The 18,081-nt window shown below is 55.4% G+C and overlaps 1 protein-coding gene and 1 pseudogene across 5 annotated transcripts; both read right to left on the reverse strand.

Moving 5' to 3' along the window:
• Window positions 1-1,727: 1,727 nt before the first annotated feature.
• Window positions 1,728-16,808, reverse strand: SLC38A7 (solute carrier family 38 member 7). 5 transcript variants are annotated; one of them, XM_062176596.1, is made up of 12 exons: window positions 16,751-16,781; window positions 16,062-16,094; window positions 12,120-12,495; window positions 11,256-11,454; window positions 10,894-11,038; window positions 9,963-10,061; window positions 9,331-9,388; window positions 8,678-8,792; window positions 7,432-7,579; window positions 6,760-6,959; window positions 6,049-6,103; window positions 1,728-1,923 (listed from the first exon to the last, which is right to left on the reverse strand). In XM_062176596.1, exons 3-12 carry the CDS (start codon window positions 12,387-12,389, stop codon window positions 1,821-1,823), a joined length of 1,392 nt encoding a protein of 463 aa, XP_062032580.1. In that variant the 5' UTR covers window positions 12,390-12,495; window positions 16,062-16,094; window positions 16,751-16,781; the 3' UTR covers window positions 1,728-1,820. The 5 variants fall into 5 exon arrangements, with proteins under 5 accessions (XP_062032580.1, XP_062032581.1, XP_062032579.1 ...); XM_062176597.1 differs by lacking the exon at window positions 16,751-16,781 and adding an exon at window positions 16,167-16,184; XM_062176595.1 differs by lacking the exon at window positions 16,062-16,094 and having other exon boundaries at window positions 16,751-16,808.
• LOC133748600 (ATP synthase F(0) complex subunit C2, mitochondrial-like) lies at window positions 3,737-4,825 on the reverse strand (annotated as a pseudogene).
• Window positions 16,809-18,081: the final 1,273 nt, after the last annotated feature.

Below are 18,081 nucleotides of genomic sequence, written 5' to 3' on the forward strand. Positions count from 1 at the left end.
TGTCCCCAGCACCAGGCATGGGGTGCGAGCTCAGCCGCACAAATGCCTTTTATTACCCATCCTCCCTTCTCCCAGTGTGCATAAGTAGAAAAGAAACAGTGAACCAGATGCTGGCGGGGAGGGGGAGAACATGGGCGGGGCCCCTGAGGTTAGATGGAGAGGCCGGGTGCCAGCTTTCTCCTCTCTGCCCCACCCCTGCGCAGAGGGTGCCCCCCTGTGCCCCTCAGTGTGAAACACAGTGCACTGGAGGCTGTGGCCAGCTGTCCCCCGGCCGTGGCAGGAGGTCTGGTGTGCACAGGAGGCGGAGAGGAAACAGCAGAGCAGGCTGGCCCTGGGCCGGGAAGGACAGGCACCGAGAGGCAGTGTGGGAGAAGGCATCCTCCGGGCTGGAGACTCAGCAGGAGCCCAGCCGGCCTCGCTCATGTCTGTGCCTCGGATCAGACAGCCCTGAGCGGGGCGCTGCGCGGTAGGGGTCCCTCTTATGCCCAATCTAGAGGTTTGGGGCAGGGGAGACCGAGGAAATGCTGGGGTTCCAGGAGAGGGAAGCTTGACTGGGGACCTGGGATTGGCTGGAGTGAGTGGGGACAGGTGAGAGAGGGGCCAAGCAGGAGTATGGAGTGGGGGAAGAGTGTCCTTGCTCACCCCGCCAGGGACAATTCAGATGTGACTCAACATGATTGACAGGCTGCTGGGAGAGACACAAGGAGCTGACGAAGCTGACGAGAGGGTCTGGCATCCCCCGAATGAAAGAGAGAGACAGTTACACAGAGAAAATGGGCGGGAGGTGCAGCAGTGTTGGGGTGGGGGCGGGAAGAAGTGAGCAGGATCCAGACTGGCAGGGAAGCCCCAGTGTCGCCCCATCGGTGTCAACCCAGCTGCTTTTTCCCTTCTAGGGTTGGCTGGGGGCGAAGAGAAGTGGTCACTGAAAGATGTCCTGGAGCGTCTCCCGGCTCCAGGCCAGCCCAGCCTTCAAGGATCCCAGGCCTCGCCATCACACAGCCTGCAGCCTCTAGGAGAGGCCACCTGGAATCTGGCAGAAAGCCAGCAGCCCTTCCCCACCCGTGGGAAAGCTGATGGAGGAATACTCACAGCACCGTGGCCCGGGGCGGGCCCTGGCTTCGGAGCCGGGCTGGCACCGCTTGTAAACATTAGACTTGGAGATGTCTGAGGAGGAAGGAGGTGAGCCTCGACCATCGGGTTTAGAGAAGGAAAAAGGGTGGGGACCCTAGAGGCTTAGGAAGTGTCAACTGTCCATAGGGAAGAGGCTCCCAGGCTCCCAGCGGGCCCAGGAGTGGGTAAGCAAGGCCAGAATCCACCTGCGGCTGTACGGTTGTATGATTTCAGTGCTACCTTTGTAAGTGGCCAGATCCCAGAGGAAGCCCCTGCTGGCCACAGCTGCTGACGAGTTGGAGCAGGCGCTGAGCCCTGTGGTAATGAGTGCAGCCCTTACGCTGGACAGGCTGCTCTGTGGGGGCGCCCCCTTACCCAGAGCCTTCTCCAGAGGCAAGCGAGATGGGCTTCTTTCCTCCGGCACTGATGGGTTCCAGGCATGGAGAAGCTGAAGAGGAAGAAGGCTCCTCTGGGATATGAGACCTCCTGCAGCACCCACGGCACTGCCAGGACTGGGGAGCAGGGAGGAAGCTGGGTTTGAGCTGTCCAGAGGTGTGGGGCCTGATTCTGCCCAGAACTGCTCCTCCAGAGGATGTCCGGATGTCGTCCCCCTGGATGGAATGCCATTGGACTTGGGGTGGTCCCACTGCTCTAAGAGATAGGTTCCTGGGTCCAGTGGGAAAGGCCATGGGTTTCCTGGGAAGCAGTGGCTATGCCAAGAGATCCACAAAGATGGCGTTGGCTGTGGTCTGGCCGAAGATGAAGGCTCCCAGGGTGACCAAGAGGACTCCGTAACTGACCAGCGCCCACCAGCTGTAGGGCAGAGGGTGACAGCCACTGTGTGACTCCGCAGATATCTGTAGCAGTTACTACAATTCTACCACCAGAGCGCTCCTGACTTCCCCGGGCTTCTCTGTACAGAGATCTGTGGGGCCAGGTGTATTATCCCTAGCTCTTGGGCAAGGAGGCCACGATTAACTGACTGTTCACAGCACAGCGGATCAGAGTGCGGTGCTCTCAATGGAAGATGTTCAGGAAAAAGCAGGTCAAATGGAACGTGACCATTAAACAAAAAAAGGACAAGGAGCTGGTGCTGTGGTGCCACGGCGTCAGTCAGTGCTGGCGACGCTGGCATCCCATCTGAGAGCGCCAGTTTGAGTCCCGGCTGCCCCACTTCCAATCTAGCTCCCTGCTAATGCACATGGGAAAGCAGCGGAAGATGGCCCAAGTGCTTGGAGCCCTGCCACCCACATGGGAGATCAGGATGGAGTTCCAGACTCCTGGCTTGGGCCTGGACCAGCTCTGGCCATGGTGACCATTTGGAGAGTCAATCAGCATATGGAAGCGTGTGGTCTCTCTCTCACCTTTTTTCTCTGTTGCTCTGCCTTTCAAATAAATAAATGAATCTCTAAAAAAAAAAAAAAAAAAAAAAAAAAAGCAAGCAGGGGCGGGCATTTGGTCCAGAGGTTAAGAAGTTGCTTAGGATGTCTCCATCCCACATCAGAGCGCCCAGGATTGAGTCCCAGATGTGTTACCTGTTTCATCTTTCTGGGAGGCTCAAGTAGTTGGGTCTCTTCTCTGCCACCCATGTGTGAGACCAGATTGAGTCCTAGCTCCTGGCTTTGGTCTGGCCCAGCCTCAGGTATTGTGGGCATTCAGGAAGTGAACTAGTGGATAGGAGATGTCTAGCTCTTTGTCTCTGTGCCTTTCACAGAAATTTAAAAAAATTGATGTTATTTAATTAAGTGGCAGCTTAACCTGCTGTACCACAAAGCCTGCTCCAATAATTTCTTTTAAAATATTTATGTATTTATTTGAAAGGTGGAGTTACAGAGAGGCAGAGGCAGAGGCAGAGGCAGAGGTAGAGGTAGTGACAGAGAGAGAGGTCTTCCATCTGCTGGTTTGCTCCCCAAATGGCTGCAGTGGCCGAAGCTGGACCGATCTGAAGCCAGAAGCCAGGAGCTTCCTCAGGTCTCTCATGCAGATGCAGGGCCCAAGAACTCGAGCCATCCTCTACTGCTCTCCCAGGCCATGGCAGAGAGCTGGATCAGAAGTAGAATAGCTGGGTCTTGAACCAGCACCTACATGGGTTGCTGGCACTGCAGGTGATGGCTTTACCCGCTACGCCACAGTGCTAGCCCCTGCCCCAATAAATTTTTAAAAGAAAAATCACATTTTAAAAAAAAAGTAAAAATAAGTCACCTGTAATCTCAGTACCCAGTCATAATCCTGCTGCTATTTCGAATAAGTATGATTGCAGATGTCTGCTTGTTTTCTTTTTTTGAATTTAAACACTTGAGTGGGGTGGGCAGGGGGCAGAGAGTGCCCATCTACGGGTTTACTCCCTAAGTGCCTGCAACAGCCTTGACTGAGCCAGGCCTGAAACCAGGAGATGAGAACTCAGTGCAGGCCTCCCACAGGGGTGTAAGGACCCCATCTATCTGAGCCAGCACTTGCTGCCTCCAGGGTGTCCATCAGGAGGAGCTGGAGGGAAGCCAGGGAGCCACCCCGGGCACTCTGATATGGGATGCAGGCATCCCAGCTGGGGTCTTACCTGCCAGGCCAAATGCCCATCCTGACTTTTTTTTTCTTTTTAAAGCAAAACTTTAACTTCCTTTCAACCTCTCTACTGTTCAGGCAAAAGTACCTATGAAAACAATGTAATGTTTTTCACCCGAAAGACCAACAAATTTTAAAAAGGCTACCACATATAGGGCTGGCAGTAGTGGAAAGGATATTCTCACCCCCTGCTGCTGGGACTGTTAGCTGACACTGTCTTTTTGGAGGGAATTCAACCCATGTGCCAAAGAACAAAGAATCTCTCCTGTGACCCAGCAACCTCTTTTTATTTTATTATTATTTTTTAAGATCTATTTTATTTGAAAGGCAGAATCACAGAGAGAGAGCGCTTTTTCATCTGCTGGTTCACTCCCCAAATGGCTGCAAGGGCTGGAGGTGAGCTGATCTGAAACCAGGAGCCAGGAGCTTCTTCTGGGTCTCCCACACAGGTGCAGGGGCCCAAATACTTGGACCATCTTCTGTTGTTTTCCTAGGCACATTAGCAGGGAGCTGGATGGGAAGTGGAGCGGCCAGGACACAAACCAGCACTCATACGGGACACCAGCACCGCAGGCGGCAGCTTTACTTGCTATACCACAGTGCCGACCCAGCCACTTCCTCCCCCCACCCCCCCATCTCATAATACAGTATTTGTCTGTCTTCCTTCTGTCAAACCCTGAGCCAACCACTTTCCTCAGGTTGCCTGGGAAGGTATAGAAAAGGGCAGACGAGGCAAGGGACAAAGAATCATGGGAGGTGGTGAAGAGGATGAGAAAGGCCAGCATCAGGCAGAAGAGCCCCGGGGCCTCTGAGAGTGCAGAGCCCAGAACTGCGCAGAAGAGCTGCTGCTTCAGGGAGGGGTTCCTGGCATAACCAATGATGAGGCTCCCAAATACAGTCCCAATCCCAGCCCCAGAGCCAGCCACCCCAACCGTGGCAGCTCAGCCCCAACAAACTAGGCTGCTGTGTCAGTGTCCCTTGAGATGGCGCTGGCTTGGAAGCCATGGCTCTGGAGAAGTGAGGTCAGGGGACACCGTACTGCCAGGCTGCTCGGATGCTCATCCCTCAGTGTCTCTGGTAGACAGTGGCCGGTTCGGCAGCTGTGAGTACTGCTGACCAAGGAGGGAGTGGCGACCAACTTGGAAGAGGCATACATTGTCAGGGTGTGAGGGCTGTAGCATGAGAGCTACGGAGCACAACTTCCTTTTTTAAGAACCAATTCTGAGGGCTGGCACTGTGGCATAACAGGTTAACTGCTGCCTGCAATGCAGGCACTGGTTTGAATCCTGGCTGCTCCAATTCAGATCCAGCTCCCTGCTAATATGCCTGGGAGGGCAGAGGAGGATGGCCCAAGTGCTTGGGCCCCTGCACCGGCATGGGAGACCTGGCAGAGGCTCCTGGCTCCTGGCTTCAGATAGGTCCAGCTCCAGCCACTGCTGCCATTTGGGAGTGAACCAGGGGATGGAAGATCTCTCTCTCTGCCTCTCCCTCTCTGTAACGCTGCTTTTCAAATAAATAAATGGGGGCTGGTGATGTGGCGCAGCGGGTTAAAGCCCCAGCCTGGAGCACCGGCATCCCATGTGGGTGCCAGTTGGAGTCCCGGCTACTTCACTTCTGATCCAGCTCTCTGCTATGGCCTGGGAAAGCAGCGGAAGATGGTCTAAGTCCTTGGGCCCCTGTACCTGCATGGGAGACCTGGAGGAGTCTTCTGGCTCTTGGCTTTGGGTCAGCTCAGCTCTGGCCATTGTGGCCATTTGGGGAGTGAATCAGTGGATAGATCTCTCTTTCTCTGGCTCTGCCTCTCTCTGTAACTCTTTTAAATAAACAAAATAAATCTTAAAAAAAAAAAACCAGATAAATAAATAAATCTTTAAATAAAAAAAAAATACTTTAGGGGTGGGCGCTGTAGTGCAGCAGGTTAAGCCGCTGCTTGCAACGTTAGCATTCCGTATCAGCACTCGTTGGAGTCCTGGCTGCTCCACCTGTGATCCAGCTTCCTGCCAATAAGCCAAGGAAAGCAGTGGAAGATGGCCCAAGTGCTTGGGCCCCAAGCATCCACAGGGGAGACCAGGATGGATTTCCTAGCTCCTGGCTTTGTCCTGGCCCGGCCCTGAATGTCCCTGCCATTTGGGGAGTGAACCAGTGGATGGATGATCTCTCTCTGTCCCTAACTCAGCCTTTCAAACAAAAAGGTCTTAGAAAAACAAACAAAAAAAAACCAAACACCTAATCTCTTAAAAAATATTTTAAAAGTCCCATCATTTCTGAAGTACACACGTCTCCTAGCTCTGCACCTATGTTACGGCTTCCCCGATGCCCATTCCCTTATCCTGCCACCCCCACGTACCCATGAGCACCAGGGGCTGGGGTCTGCTTTACCTGGCCGGTTTGACTTCCTCCATCTCAGAAAGCTTGGCTTGAATGAGGCACAGCCCTGGAAAAGAGGTGGCCCTGAGAGTCTGGGCGGGAGGGGACTTCCTCCCTCAGGTCCAGCTTCCCCCTCACCCAGAGGCGGTGGCCTTGGACGGACAAAGGCCCAGTCGCCGGCCTGGCCTCTACCCTCCCAGGGGAGGCCCATGTCTGACCAGCACCCCTCGTCAGAACTGAAGGGATAGCGCTGCATGGTGACTCCGTGCAGCCCAAAGCTCAGGTACCCTCAGGGCTCTGAGCACACGGGGTGCCCCTGTTCCAAGCAGAGTGGCCTCACAGCTGGGAACAAGCTGGGGACAGGTGGAAGTCGTGGCTGGCGGACAGGATGGCTTCCTGGGATCCAGCAGCAGACCTGTGTCTGGAACGCAGGCCTGGTGACTTCTGTTGTCAGGGTGGCACCACGGACCCCCTGCCCTCTGGGCTGCCACAGGCTGAGCCGGCCAGACACTCAACAGTCAAGGAGGTGGGGATGCTGGCAGACAGAGGACAGGTTCCGGACACAGGCAGGCCTGGGTTTACGGTGCAGTGTGTCTCACTAGGTAACTCTGGCAACCTCCCCTCTGACGGGTGCAGGGCAGATGGCGACAACACCCGGGTCCCCAGGGCCGAGAGCTGTGGTTTGGGAAGTGGGAAGCTGAGGCCCGAGAGCAGGGTTCCAACCTGGGAAGACGAAAATGAAGCAGGCAGCCAGGCCTCCAATGACCGAGATGACCTTGCCGATGTCTGGGATGAACAGCGCCAGCAGCAGCGTGAGCAGGAACCACAGCAGCGTCTGCAGCACTCGCCGCCGCCGCTCCCGCCCCACGTCCTCCTCCACGGGCATCCCCTGGTAACGCAGCCACAGGCCTTCCACCACCGCCCTGCCACAGAGAGGGAGGCGCTCAGGGGCGGCCCTGCTAACTGCCGCCCTCTGCAGGCTCACAGGAGTCAGAGCCCTCCCGGGGTAGCCTTGGGTGAGAGCCATTTCTTCTTCTGGGAAATGGGCCTTGGTCACCGAGGGCAATGGATGCAATGCTGTGAATTCAGGGCTTGATGCTTTGTCTCCCCGTGTGGAAAGCGCCAGTTATTCTCCTTAGGTCTTGTCTGGGGCACCCAGAGGGCTGTGCGTCCACGGGGAAGCTTAGGGAAGGCGAGGGACTAGGGCTCCCTAGAGGACTGAGAGCATGCGGGTGACTCAGGGACAAAAGGGCCCTGAGCCCCAAGGCGGGGCTGTCTCAGGCAGGGACTCTTTTCTGCGGGCTTGGTCTCTCCTACAGAATGGGGCCCACACAGGGACAAAGGACCACGCTGCATGCGCTCACAGGGCCCCAGCGGCGTGGGGAGGGGGCTCACCGCCCACAGAAGTGCAGGATGGGGTAGGAGGTAAGCACGCTCAGGATGATGAAGGCTCGGGCAACAGCCACCGCCATGTCCTCCGAGGGGTAGGACAGGAGCACGTCGGGGTCCACGGCAGCCCCGAAGGTCAGGAAGCCACAGACGCCTGTGGGCAGGGGAGGAGGGGCTGGGTCAGGGCGGCCCTGGCAGGCAGAGGGAACGGACTGTCCCTTCCTGCTAGTGCAAGGCCAGCTGGGGCGGACGCTGATCCTGGGCGTGCCCAGCGCATTCCTGTCTTGGAGCCTCTGCGTGACCGTTCACCCGCCCGAGTCCTCGAGCTGCCGTCCCGTCACTGAGGTCTCAGCGTGCGCGTCCCCTCCTCAGCCCAGCCCAGCCCCATTGGCCCGGCAGAGGCACCTGCTCACCCCTTGTTCCATTTGCTTCCTAGCACTCAGCTCTGACTCTAGTTGTTACTGGAGCACTGTCTGCTTTCCCCACAAGAGCCCTGGGGAAGACGGACTCTGCCTCCCTTGTTCCTGGCTGTCTTCAGAGGCAGGAGGGGCTGGCCCAGCTCATCCACAGCAGGAATTACACGCAATTCTTCCTGGTCTCCCAGTCTGCCTGTCACCCATATCATCCTACATGTCAAAGCTGGCTTTCACTGAGCCACGCCCCCCAGAGTAAAACACCTCCTCTCTGGCTCCTGACAGCTCTCAAGGCCGCTGTCACCTGCCTGGCCTCACTGCACTCCAGCCACACAAGACCCCGTTGGCACTATGTGCATCCTGTCTAGAACATTCTTCTCCCAACTTTTTCGTATTCTATCTCCTTCTCATCATTTGGGCTCCTCCAAACGCCACCTCCTCAGATAGCTCAGAGAGGAGCTACCTTAGAACCACCCCCAAAGCGAGCCCCTCCCGCTCCCATTCGCATCCTCCTGGCTTCACTGTCACCAAGGCACTCGCCATTGTCCCACGCGCCTGACTTCTTGTTTGCTCGCGCTCCAATGTCTCTGTGACAAGAAACTACCAATTCCACAGGGCAGGACCGGGTCTGGCTGTCTCCATGGCCCTTCTGGGAACAGGTCCCCGCACTTAGTGGGCATCAATTTAAGCTAAGGAATGAATTCCTAGGCAAGAGGCAGCCTAAGACAGCCCAAGTTCAAGTCAGGGCCCACAGAAGTGTTTTGCCATGTTGGAAGTGCAGGGCTGTCCCCAGGAAAGTGAGGCCAGAGGACCTGGGAACTCGCGGTGGGAACACTCACCTGTGCCCATGTACACAGCGAGGGCAATGACCATGGCGGCTGTCACCACGCCGCCCCAGGTCTTCACCTCGGGCCTCCGCATGCTGTTGAAGACGGGCACACTGCTCACGTGGCACTGTTCGTGTGAAGGACAGGGTCATGGTGGGGGAGGGAACTCGCCCCAGTTTCTAAAGGGAGCTACCCTGAGGACCAAGATGACGGGGACCGGGGCGGGTGTTGTGGTGCAGCGGGGCAAGCTGCCATCTGGGATGCTAGAAACCCATATGGGAGGGCTGCGGTTTGAGCCTGGCTCCTCAGCTTCCAATCATGCTTCCTGCTAATGCGCCTGGAAAGGCAGCAGGCGACGGCCCAAGTACTTGGGCTCCTGCTACCCAGATGGCAGACCTAGATAGAGTTTTTGGGTCCACTTTGTCCTGGCTCAATCCCAGCTGCTATGGGCAATTGGGAAGTGAACAAATAGGCGGAAGATCTTTCTCCTTGTCATTCTTCCATTCAAATAAGTAAATTTTTTTAAAGACCCTAGGGACAAGGGATCTTATCTTGGGGGTCCCTGATTCATCCTTCGCCCTAGGACTCTCCTATCCCATTTAATGTGGGTTTCATCCCATGGTTGAGGGTAAGCTGAGGGGATGGAAGGGACCTTGCAATGGCACCTGAAATCCAAAGCAGATGGTGGGCATGGCATTGAAGACGGCCATCCAGGAAGCCGGCCTGCGGACAAACACGGGAGGTGCTGCTGCTGAGGAAGCCCTCGGGCCATCCACTGTCCCCACCCCTCACTCTTCACTCCCCGCACCAACCCCTCCAGCCACCCGTGGTCTACCCAGGTACCCTCCCCGGTCCGGGAATGGGGACAGGAGCCATTTCCATTTCACAATTCAGCACACTGAGGTTCTGAAAGGCCCTCGGGGCACCAAAATGCAGAATTCTTGGCTCCTGAATTCCTTTATGTTTCTGGTTTGTTCCTCTCAAAAAAAAGGTGGGGGTGGGGGGTTTTCTTTAAATGACAAAGTCATCCTCCTTTGGAAGATGCAGAAATGACAGATAAGCCCAGGCTGGAATGATGTGCATTTCCACCTTGGCGGTCTCACGCTGGTTCACCTGCTGACTGTCACGTGGTCCTCATGGACCTCCTGCTTTCTTCCTCCCGTGGCCAGAGTCAGCCCTGATGAGCCAAGAGGCCTCAGGAAGGACACTTGTGTGGCCTCTGCATGGCTGACCCAGCACCTCCTGGGCCCCAAGTGGTGGCTTCTACCCCAGATGTCTCCTGGAAACCCACACTCACCTGGTTAGGATGTCCCCGGGAGTCATCTCCTTATCTGGCCAGATGTATTTGATGATAATGATGGCGGTGACGTACCAGGTACCCACAACGCTCAGGAAGCTGTGGGGAGGGAGAGACTGAGCTGTGTCCTCCCCAGCCTCAGCTGTAGGGGTGCCCGCCCTCAGTTCCAGGGACCACAGGTGTCCACTGAACACTGGGGCAACTATGCCAAGCAGAGACTCAGGAAACAGCTGAGGGACTGGACAGCGAGGAGGGAGCTGGACAGCGAACAGGGACTTTATCGGCACTTTTGGCTCAGAGTCCATGATGGAGAGCTGGGATCCCAAGCACATCTGTGACTTCAATCGGAGGAGCGAGGGCTGCTCTCAGGCCACCCTCAGCCTGGCCCTGGAGAGCCAGGACGTGGTGCAGGGGAAGCATTCAGAGTACAAATACTATAATATTAACACTTAATAGGGACCTTGGAGACAGCTGGGCGTGACCCCTCCATTTACAGACTGGAAACACAGAATCCCACTGCTCTCCAGACGCTGAGCCAGGAAGCCAGTCTCCTTCCTTCACACCGAGCTGCGTGGAAGGTGCTGGTACGCTGACCATCTCAAATGATCACAAAGCCCATCCTCCCAGGGAAAGCCCAGGTCCAGGCCAGCCGGAGCTGGCTTCACCCCCCATAGTCACTCATCCCTTCTGGCCAGGGCACTTAGAAATGAATCTGTCAGTGATGCAAAGGGCCGCCGTCCCCCTTGATACGGCAGAAAAGGAGGGTCTTAAGCCTGAGACCCTGCAAGCCCTGGTCTGCCCTGCCTTGCCCACTCCTGCCGACCAGGAGTTTGAGGTGGTGTGGAGGAGAGGGGTCCCCAGCAACCCTTGGGTCTCTAGCTGTCTGAGATCAGAAATTCTGTCTGGGCCAACTGGGGCAGGGCCTCCGAACCTGGCGTATTTCTGGAAGCCGATCTCCCTGGGGATGGAGAGGGGGAGGATGAAGAGGAAGGCAGTGAGGCTGATGGTGAACTTGCGGTCCGTGTACCAGGGGCCGCCGCCGGCTCCGTCAGGCTCCTTTGCCATCACGGCTATAACTGCACAGGGAAGAGGAGGGACTGTCAGGCTCTCCTGCTCTGCTGGACCCCAGGACCTCCCTCTCTCTAGTGGGCCCAGCAGCCTGCAGGCAGGAATCCCAGGTGGACGCTGGTCCCAGGAAAAGTCCTGGGTAGCTGTTCAGTACATTTTCCCTCCACCCAGGATCCCCAGGGCTGAGGGGGAGAGATGAGGTAGGAACCGAGGGGGGGTCCTCACTCTTGTCCTGCTGGTCCCCAATGATGATGAGGAAGGCGATGCAGGTGCCGAAGGTGTAGACGGCGATGGCCACCTCGCACAGCACGCCCGTCAGCTTGCCACACACAGCCCACACCACCTCCTGGTATGTCCTCTCATTGCTGGCCTGGGAGCAGTAGGCCAGGACGACGAGCCCGCTGATGATGAAGACCAGCATGCCCTGCAGCAGGGGCAAGAACAAGGGTGTGTAGCAAAGGCCTGGCAGCCAAGGGCCCCACTGGGTTCACCTAGCACCCACTGGGCCAGGGCCCAAAGGGGGCTTGGCAAATGGCTCTCATCTCACAGGGCAGTTTTATTAGACTGCTAGAGGGTGCCAAGCCAAGATATTCTTTAAGAACAAATTTTATAAAATAGCTTAAAACATACAAAAGTAGAGAGAATAGCACAATGGGTCCCAAGTACCTCTTATTCAGCTTTAAAAGTGATTAATTTGTGTTCATTCTTGTTTCATCTTACTCCCCTTCCCACTCTGGGTTATTTTAAAGGCTATACAAGCAATCATGTCATTTCATCAGTAAAAACTTTACTATGTAGTTCCAAGTGATAAAGGTAGTCTTTTCCAACATAATTTCAAAGTCATTTTAACACCTAAAAAATTGAATATGCAATTGACATTCAAGTTCCTCTGATTACTGGGAAGGCTTCTGAAGCCTCACTGAAGTCCGGAGGAGGGAAAAGCTGGAATAGATTAGTAATGTGTGCCGGGTACGAGGGATGGAAGAGCACTAGTGTGTGTCACCCGGTGAGACCCCAGTCCGAAGCCTCCCGTTGGAGGCATAAAGCCCACCGGCCATGCACCTCTGCTCTCCGGGCCAGCATACTCACCATCTGAAGTGTGATGCCAGCCGCCACGCCCCCGGCCGTGCTGAAGGCTGCTGGGAAGTTGAGCAGCCCCGCGCCCAAGCAGGCGTTGACAACGATGAAGACGGCCCCAAGCGTAGAAGTGGTGCCTGTGCCTGGGCCCCCAGGAGAGGTGTCCCCCTCATTCTTGGGAGCCGTCTCCACACAGGGACTCTGCAGCAGGCGGGCCCGCTCCCCGGCATCTGCGCTCACTCCCCACTCGCTGTAGTCACTGTTGATGCTGACCTGGGCCATGGCCCCAGGAGCCCTCTTCTTGCAGGGGACGTGGGGGTTCTGCCTCACGACCACATCCCCTGGGCAGCCTGTTCGCAGCTATTGTCCCGGGAGGACTCTTCTCAGCCTGGATGGGACAAAGGCAGGCGTGACTTATCCTGAGATGGGGAAGATGGGGCACAGAGGGGTCAACTAACTTTCGGAAGAGCACACGGTTTGGATCCAAACTCAGAAGCACCTCTGGGCAGAACACTGCACTGGGGGCCATGGTCAGGGGTGGCAGAGACAGACACATGTCAGTTGCAAAGGCTGCTTGCTTTAGGTTTATGGACTCACAGGGCAAATAAAACGTTAAACATAAATGAGGAGCACTAAGTCGTCTGAGCTGGACAGAGGTCACGCGTTGGGCAGGTGCGTCAAGGGTGCTTCTTAGCTCACTCAATGGCCTCTTGGTCTAAAGGTCCAGAGGGCTCACATCACTGACCCGGGATCACAGATCAGCAAGCTGTAGCGCAGGTTCTGGATCCAGATCTGTCTGGCTTCCCAGCCTGTTTCCACACCATAGGGTCCTGAGAGGAGCCCTCACTAAGAACTGTGGTGTCTCAACACAATACGGCACTGCACGCCTCCCTCCAGTCCGGAGCATAAATCCTGTGTGGCTCTCCAGGTCTATCAAAACTCAGGCCAGCTCCTGCTCTTGTCCCATGAGACCAGGGCCCCGTACCAGTCACAGCTGTGTCCTCAGGAAGACAATGATTAATCCTGGGCGTGGCATCCCCTGGCCCCTCTGCCAGCCACCCTCTGATGTCCCATTTCTTCCTCACTTCCTTGGACCCATCTGAGCTCTTCTTGGAGCCAGCCAGGGGCCCGGTACCACACAGGCTGGCCCCTCTCAGTCTCATGTGTTAGTAGGGTCGCTCTGCGGTGCCGGACTACGAGGCTCTGGGACCCAACACGTGGTGTTTATGGTTACTGTCACCCGCTATCGCCTCAGCTACGGAATGCTTTATCTCATGCAATCTTCAGTACGGCTGTAAAAGGTACACATGAGTGTCCCCAGTGAGGAGACTGAATCACACAAGCATTAAGCGCTCTACCCTGGGTCATATGGCTGTCAGTGGTGGGCTGGGATCAAACCCAGGCCAGACACAATGATTTTTTTTTTTTAAGACTTATTTGTTCATTTGAAAGTCAAAGTTATGAGGTAGGAGGGGAGAGGTATCTTCCACCCGTTCATTCACTCCTCCAGATGGCCTCAATGCCATTAGCAGGGAGTTGGCTAGGAGGTAGAGCAGCCAGGACCTGATGTGGCATCCATCTGGGATGCTGGTGTTGCAGGCAACAGCTTTGGTTTTATCTACCATACCACAGTGCCAGCCTCCAAACCCAGGCCTGACTGACCCAAGAGTATCTAGCTGCTTGTATTTGCCTCTCCCCTGGGCCCAAGGAGGTACTGTGGGCATAACTGAACTGAGATAACAGCCTTGTCACCCGATCCACTCTCTCTACTCTCTGCATAAACACAGGTGAGTTGTGGATTCTCTTGGGCCTCTGTCCTCTTTCTTGAAGACTAGGAGGAAGAAGCGTTCCAGAATCTTGAGGAGCTTGGAGGAGCCCAGCCCTGAAAATGACTCTCAGTGTCCTGAAGGCTTGGCTCACAGCCCGGGATCTCCAAGACAGATGGTTGGCTGAAAGAACCAAGTCCACCCCCAGACCCACCGGAGCGGTGAGCGCGGAGGGGCTGTGATGTGGACTCCAAGCCAGAGGGCTGGCTCCTCTACTTCCTAGCTGTACAGCCTTGGGCAAACCACACCACCTCTCTAAGTCTTCACATCTTAAGTTCCCGTGAGGACTGTGTTAACATTAGCAAAGGTAGTACTCGATAAATGGTCATTTGCAAATGCCCCTTCCCATAATGCCTATCCCCACCAAGCAGAGAGCAGAAAACTGCTCAAAACCGGGGCCTAGGGCCTGTGACACCAGCTTCCCAAATGGGTGCTGGTTCTTGTCCTGGCTGTTCTACTTCTGATCCAGCTCCCTGCTAATGAGCCTGGGAAAGCAGCAGAAGATAGGCAAGTGTTTGGGCCCCTGCACCCAGTGGGAGACTGGATGAAGCTCCTGGCTTTGGCCTGACCCAGCGCTGGTTGTTGTGGGGAATGAACTATTGGATGCAAGATCGATCTCTGTTTCTTCCTCTTTCTGTAACTCTGACTTTCAAAATAAATAAATCTTAAAAAAAAAAAAAAAAAAAAAAAAAAAGGAAGCAGAGGCAAAGTGGGTAGAGGAGTCAGAAGCCGCCTCCTTGGAGGCTGCCGTTGGCTGCTAACCACACACAGGCTGGGGATATCGGCCAAAGACTCCTCTCCCAGAGTCTCCTCATTCCTGAGTCCCAAGCCCAGGGTGTTCATACAGAATTCTGCATTTTATTCTCTACTGACCCCTCCCTGGTGTGCTCTTTTTTATTTTTTTTGAAAAAGGATTTATTTATTTAGTTATTTGAAAGGCAGAGTCACATAGAGAGAGGTCTTCCATCTGCTGGCTCACTCCGCAAATGGCTGCAATGGCCGAAGCTGGGATGATCTGAGGCCAGGAGCCAGGAGCTTCTTCTGGGTCTCTCACATGGGTTTCAGAGGCCTCTTCCACTGTTTTTCCAGGTCATTAGCAGAGAACTGGATTCAAAGAGTAGCCAGGACACAAACTGGTGCCCACATGGGAAGCCGGCACTGCAGGTGGAGGCTTAGCCTACTATACCACAACACTGGCCCATGGTTTACTTTTAACAATCTGTGGCCAGGCCGGTGCTGTGGCATTGTGGGTAAAGCCACTGCCTGCAGCGTTGGCATCCTATATGGATGCCAGTTTGAGTCCCGGCTGCTCCACTTCTGATCCAGCTCTCTGCTATGGCCTGGGAAAACAGTAGAAGATGGCTCAAGTCCTTGGGCCCCTGCACCCACGTGGGAGATGTGGAAGAAGCTCCTGGCTGTAGATTGGCCCAGCTCTGGCTGTTGCGACCATCTGGGGAGTGAGCCAGCAGATGGAAAACCTCTCTCTCTCTCTGCCTCTCTGTAGATCAAGCTTCAAATAAATAAATATATCTTTAAAAAATAACCTGTGGGGAAGAGAAGGGAACTGACTAAAGCATAGTGACTGAGCCCTCCACTGTCTATTAAGGGGCCAGCCCTCTGAGGTTCTCAGCCCACTGGGGGTTTAGAAGGGCTAATGAGGCCTCTTGGGATGCTTTTTGTTGCTCCTGCTGCCCACGGACAAACAAAGCTGCGAACCGTGCACGTGTGAAAGGGGGACGTCTGGGTGTTCTGAGACACCCGTCGTCAGGCGTATAACCAAGGGACCCTGCTCCAGGGGAGACTTCCCTCTGTTGCCTCCAAATCCAAAAATATCAAACGCTGCAGAACTTCTTCCTCTTACACAACTTGCCCCTCAGCCAGCAACTCAGCAGAAAATCAAAGCAGTGAGCAGTCAAGGCAGAGTCCTGGGACTGCCAGGTTTCCCGCACAGTGTCAGCTCCACCCTGCTCACCTTACACAGAGGTCTCTAGGGCGAGGCTTGGTGCAGCATCTTCCCCCTGCCCCCCTCCTGTGCCATCATCTGCCACCACCCAGGAGCTCAGGCTGGGTGGCCCAAGATCTCCCAGCCCCCACCCCACCAATACTAGCTGCACTGCTCCCAGCTTACCTGCTGCACCGCGGTGCAGGAGGGTTGCTCCTTCTGAAAAAGTCGGGGATCTGATTCTCCCCACGTCCCTCTCTAGCCCCAACTGCTTCTTCCCCAAGACTTTACCTGAAATCTGCTGTCAGCAGAGAGAAGAGTTTGGGCTGTCTCCCTGCGGGCTTCGGTAGGGTTGGGGGAGCTGGGAGGCCGGATCAGACAAGGAAACAGATGGTGGAGAGGGGATGTCAGACTAGGGTCGTAGCGGGCAGTGGCAGCGCCAGTGCTGGAAGCCCGATGCCCACAGGCTCAGGCCAGATATGCAACCGTTGCTGTGGGCCCCGCAGATCCCCAGCGGAGGGGGTTCCCTGTCCAGCCAGGGGCTGGAGCCACGAAATACGAGGGATGGGCTGCATGGGGAGGTGGGCTAGCGTGCACACGGAGCAGGGTGGAGGGGGCCAATCCCCAGGCCTGACGCGAGGCGGGTGGGCTTCCATGGGACACAGAGTAGGGAGGAGCCCCGGGACTCAATCCCGGCCTAAGACTAGGTGGAGACCGCGAGCCAAGGGGCGGCGCAGCCGGCGCAGCGGAGGCAGGCGTGGGCCAAGGACCGGCCCGGAACCCTGCAAGGAACTGGGCGGACTCTGCCGCGGTGGGTACTCCAAGGACCCGAGGACCTAAGGTTCCCACCACCGTATCTACCTTCTATCACCTACCTACAGCGCTTCATTCCCGAGCTGGCTGCCGAGACACGTGAGCTTGGATCACATGACCTCCCGGCTTGGGCGGCCGCGGGTTACCCTGGGAGTTGTAGTTTTCCGCAGGTGAACATCTTGGATCCCAGCTCCCGGATCCTGAGCCAGCCTCGCGCCCAACCAGCCCATGTGTGTTCTTCTTAGGCCTGGCATCTTTGCCAGGGCAAACACGGCTCCTTTCTCCTAGGGATCTTTACGAGTCCCAGGACAGCAGGCCAAAGTGATTTGGCCTCATTGTCCTCACCTGTATTGTGCGTGTCTTCAGGTCTATGACCAATGACCCTGGAGTTTCTTTTATTGAGGACTCTAGATCCCAAGACCTACCTACCTTCCTTCCTTCCTTCCTTCCTTCCTTTTTAAAAGATTTATCTATTTATTTGAAAGGCAGAGTTACAAAGAGAGAGAGAGAGGTCTTCCATTCATTGGTTCACTCTCCAAATGGCTGCAACTGATGCTGCTAGGCTGATCCAAAGCCAGGAGCTTCTTCCAGGTCTCCCACAGGGGCCCAAGGACTTGGGACATCTTCTACTGCTCTCCTAGGCCATAGCAGAGAGCTGGATTAGAAGTGGAGCAGCTGGGACTCAAACTGGCACCCCTATGGGATGTCAACACTGCAGGCAGTGGCTTTACCCACTATGCCACAGCGCCGGCCCCCACGGTGCTTTTTAGCTGGGACTAGAATCCAGGCTGTCTGATACGGGGTATGGGTGTCCCAAAGCTGTGTCTTAACTGGTGCACTGAAGTGCTTGCTCCGGAACTCCTGCTTTCAAGTAAGACCAGATGCTAGCTCTCAGGAAAAGTAGACTCATGTTCACACTACATAGTTTGTGAGGCTTTTGTAAGGCAGTCTGTGTTGGCCTCCATGTCAGCAAGAGAGTTGTTCATTTATTTCCTAAGCTCTGCCAGCTCACTTACTCTCTTTTGTCTTTTTCTTCCTTGATCTTTGTTTTGAGTTATTGATGTTAGTGATTTCAATCTATGTGGCAACCTGTGTCCAAACTTTTGTGCTAATATTTACTTTTGGTGTGCTCATTTGTCTTTTCTCCCATTTTCCCCCCCTTCTAGTAGTTTTTGAAGCTTATTTCCAGAAGGGATTGTTGGTTCCTTCTGGGAAACGTGGTGCTTTGCCAGCTGGGCCTGTGCTCTGTGGTAGCGGGGCTTCCTGGTCCAGTCTGCACCACGCTCAGTTCTCCTCTTCCCGGAAATTGGCTTGTGGTAGGCAGGACTGCTGTTCTAGAATACTTGCTGTCCTTCCCTGGGGGAGGACCGTGTTTCTCTGCCCTGTGGCTGCC

The sequence above is a fragment of the Lepus europaeus genome, chromosome 19 (assembly GCF_033115175.1).
Source record: "Lepus europaeus isolate LE1 chromosome 19, mLepTim1.pri, whole genome shotgun sequence".
Taxonomy (NCBI): domain Eukaryota; kingdom Metazoa; phylum Chordata; class Mammalia; order Lagomorpha; family Leporidae; genus Lepus; species Lepus europaeus.

Coding starts and splice junctions, on each gene's coding strand:
- SLC38A7 (XM_062176595.1), bottom strand. CDS start 12,389: ATGGCCCAGGTCAGCATCAACAGTGACTACAGCGAGTGGGGAGTGAGC. Junction 11,455..12,119: donor CTGGCATCACACTTCAGATG/GTGAGTATGCTG, acceptor CCCCTGCTGCAG/GGCATGCTGGTCTTCATCAT. Junction 10,062..10,893: donor GGCTTCCAGAAATACGCCAG/GTTCGGAGGCCC, acceptor CCCTCCCCACAG/CTTCCTGAGCGTTGTGGGTA.